The sequence below is a fragment of the Bufo bufo genome, chromosome 6 (assembly GCF_905171765.1).
Source record: "Bufo bufo chromosome 6, aBufBuf1.1, whole genome shotgun sequence".
NCBI classification, from domain to species: Eukaryota; Metazoa; Chordata; class Amphibia; order Anura; family Bufonidae; genus Bufo; species Bufo bufo.
Window position 1 is genome coordinate 340,576,577 of NC_053394.1, and position 1,316 is coordinate 340,577,892.

Below are 1,316 nucleotides of genomic sequence, written 5' to 3' on the forward strand. Positions count from 1 at the left end.
AAAAATCCGGTTGTGTGCATGAGCCCTAAGACAGAGAAAGAGAGAGTAAATTATTTTACTAAGAGGATGCAAATGTAACCAATAGTGGAGCTTTAATGCTGCCCCGGTGACTCCCTTTCAACGAATATGTAAAATTAAAACAATTAGTTAACTGTGCAAATGGAACTTGCATAGCTTTCCTCCACTATGCTCACAGCCATACAATCCCACTTGTTGCTACCTATCGTCTTGCCTTGAATCTCCTCCTGCCGCATCCTCGGCTCCTGCCCCAGTCTCTGCCGTCCTCCACTATCACACATCCGTAGAACTTCTCTCCCTGATTCCAGTCCTATTCCTTTCTAACCCCTCTGTTTCACGCCAGCTTCCCTATATCTTTATTATTCCATAGAATTGCTCCTGCTGCTACATTTAACCGCCTGGATATGTAACATCAAATTTTCATGTTCGATATTTTGGCTGATGGTTTAACCCTTGAAGTCTGCGTGTATCAGTGCAGCTGACGACTGCTACCAGGGAGGGGAGGGATGAGAGGGAGGCAGGCATTAGGGCTCCAGGGAAATCTTTAAACTGTTCTCTCGCTCGCTCTCTCTCAATCCTTCCTCGATCAGTTAAAGCCACTTCAGTTCCGAGCAGAGCCTCCGAGCAACGGCAGCAATATTGCCTAGTAAACCGCTGCCTATGCCAGCCCAGCTCTCCTGCCAACCTCTCACCTTTGCCGACATGCTTATAGGATGCTAACCTCCTCATCCTCTCGCCGGTCTGGCACTTGGTGGATTCTCTCCGCAGGTTACAATGTTTGGGACTACCTGTCTACTCACCGTTCTCCTACAGTTATTTTGTGCAGCAGAGGGAGACGTATCTGCAGGTAATGTAACTTTACTCCTCTTTCTCAGTTCATTTCGCAGTGGTGGGCACTAGAGTATTGGAGGACCACATGAGTTTTGCTAGTCCCAGTAGTTACGGTTCAGAATTTTTTGTTTTTGAATGACTCTTTTAAGACAAGATGAGACAATGCAGACTTGATTTCTAAGGTCCATCGATGACTGCAGAAGAGATCAGGTCAAGCTTGTTTTTTTTTTTAGGTCCTTAGGAGCTTCTAGGGTTTGTGCCTAATGTTGAATGATCCCCCCTAACTGCAGAGGATCAGGACAGGAGTTTTCATGTGATGATCAGGATGGGATGAAGGTGCTGAGTCTATGAGATAATGTCCACTGGTCTCCTGTCTGCAGGTCATCAGGATGGGATCGGGCAGTTATTGATTTGCGACGCCTGAGATTACAAAGTTGCCATTGCAAATGTCAACTGTATCATTTGAA

The 1,316-nt window shown here is 46.0% G+C and overlaps 1 protein-coding gene across 1 annotated transcript in view; it reads left to right on the forward strand.

The window, feature by feature from the left end:
- The first annotated feature begins 753 nt into the window (after positions 1-753).
- The window catches only part of PTPRT (protein tyrosine phosphatase receptor type T), a 429,759-nt gene continuing 429,196 nt past the window's right edge, over positions 754-1,316 (forward strand). The window contains exon 1 of the mRNA XM_040436598.1: positions 754-865. Within this exon, the coding sequence (XP_040292532.1) occupies positions 793-865 (73 nt within the window). The 5' untranslated portion in view covers positions 754-792. The remainder of the gene's footprint in view (positions 866-1,316) is intronic.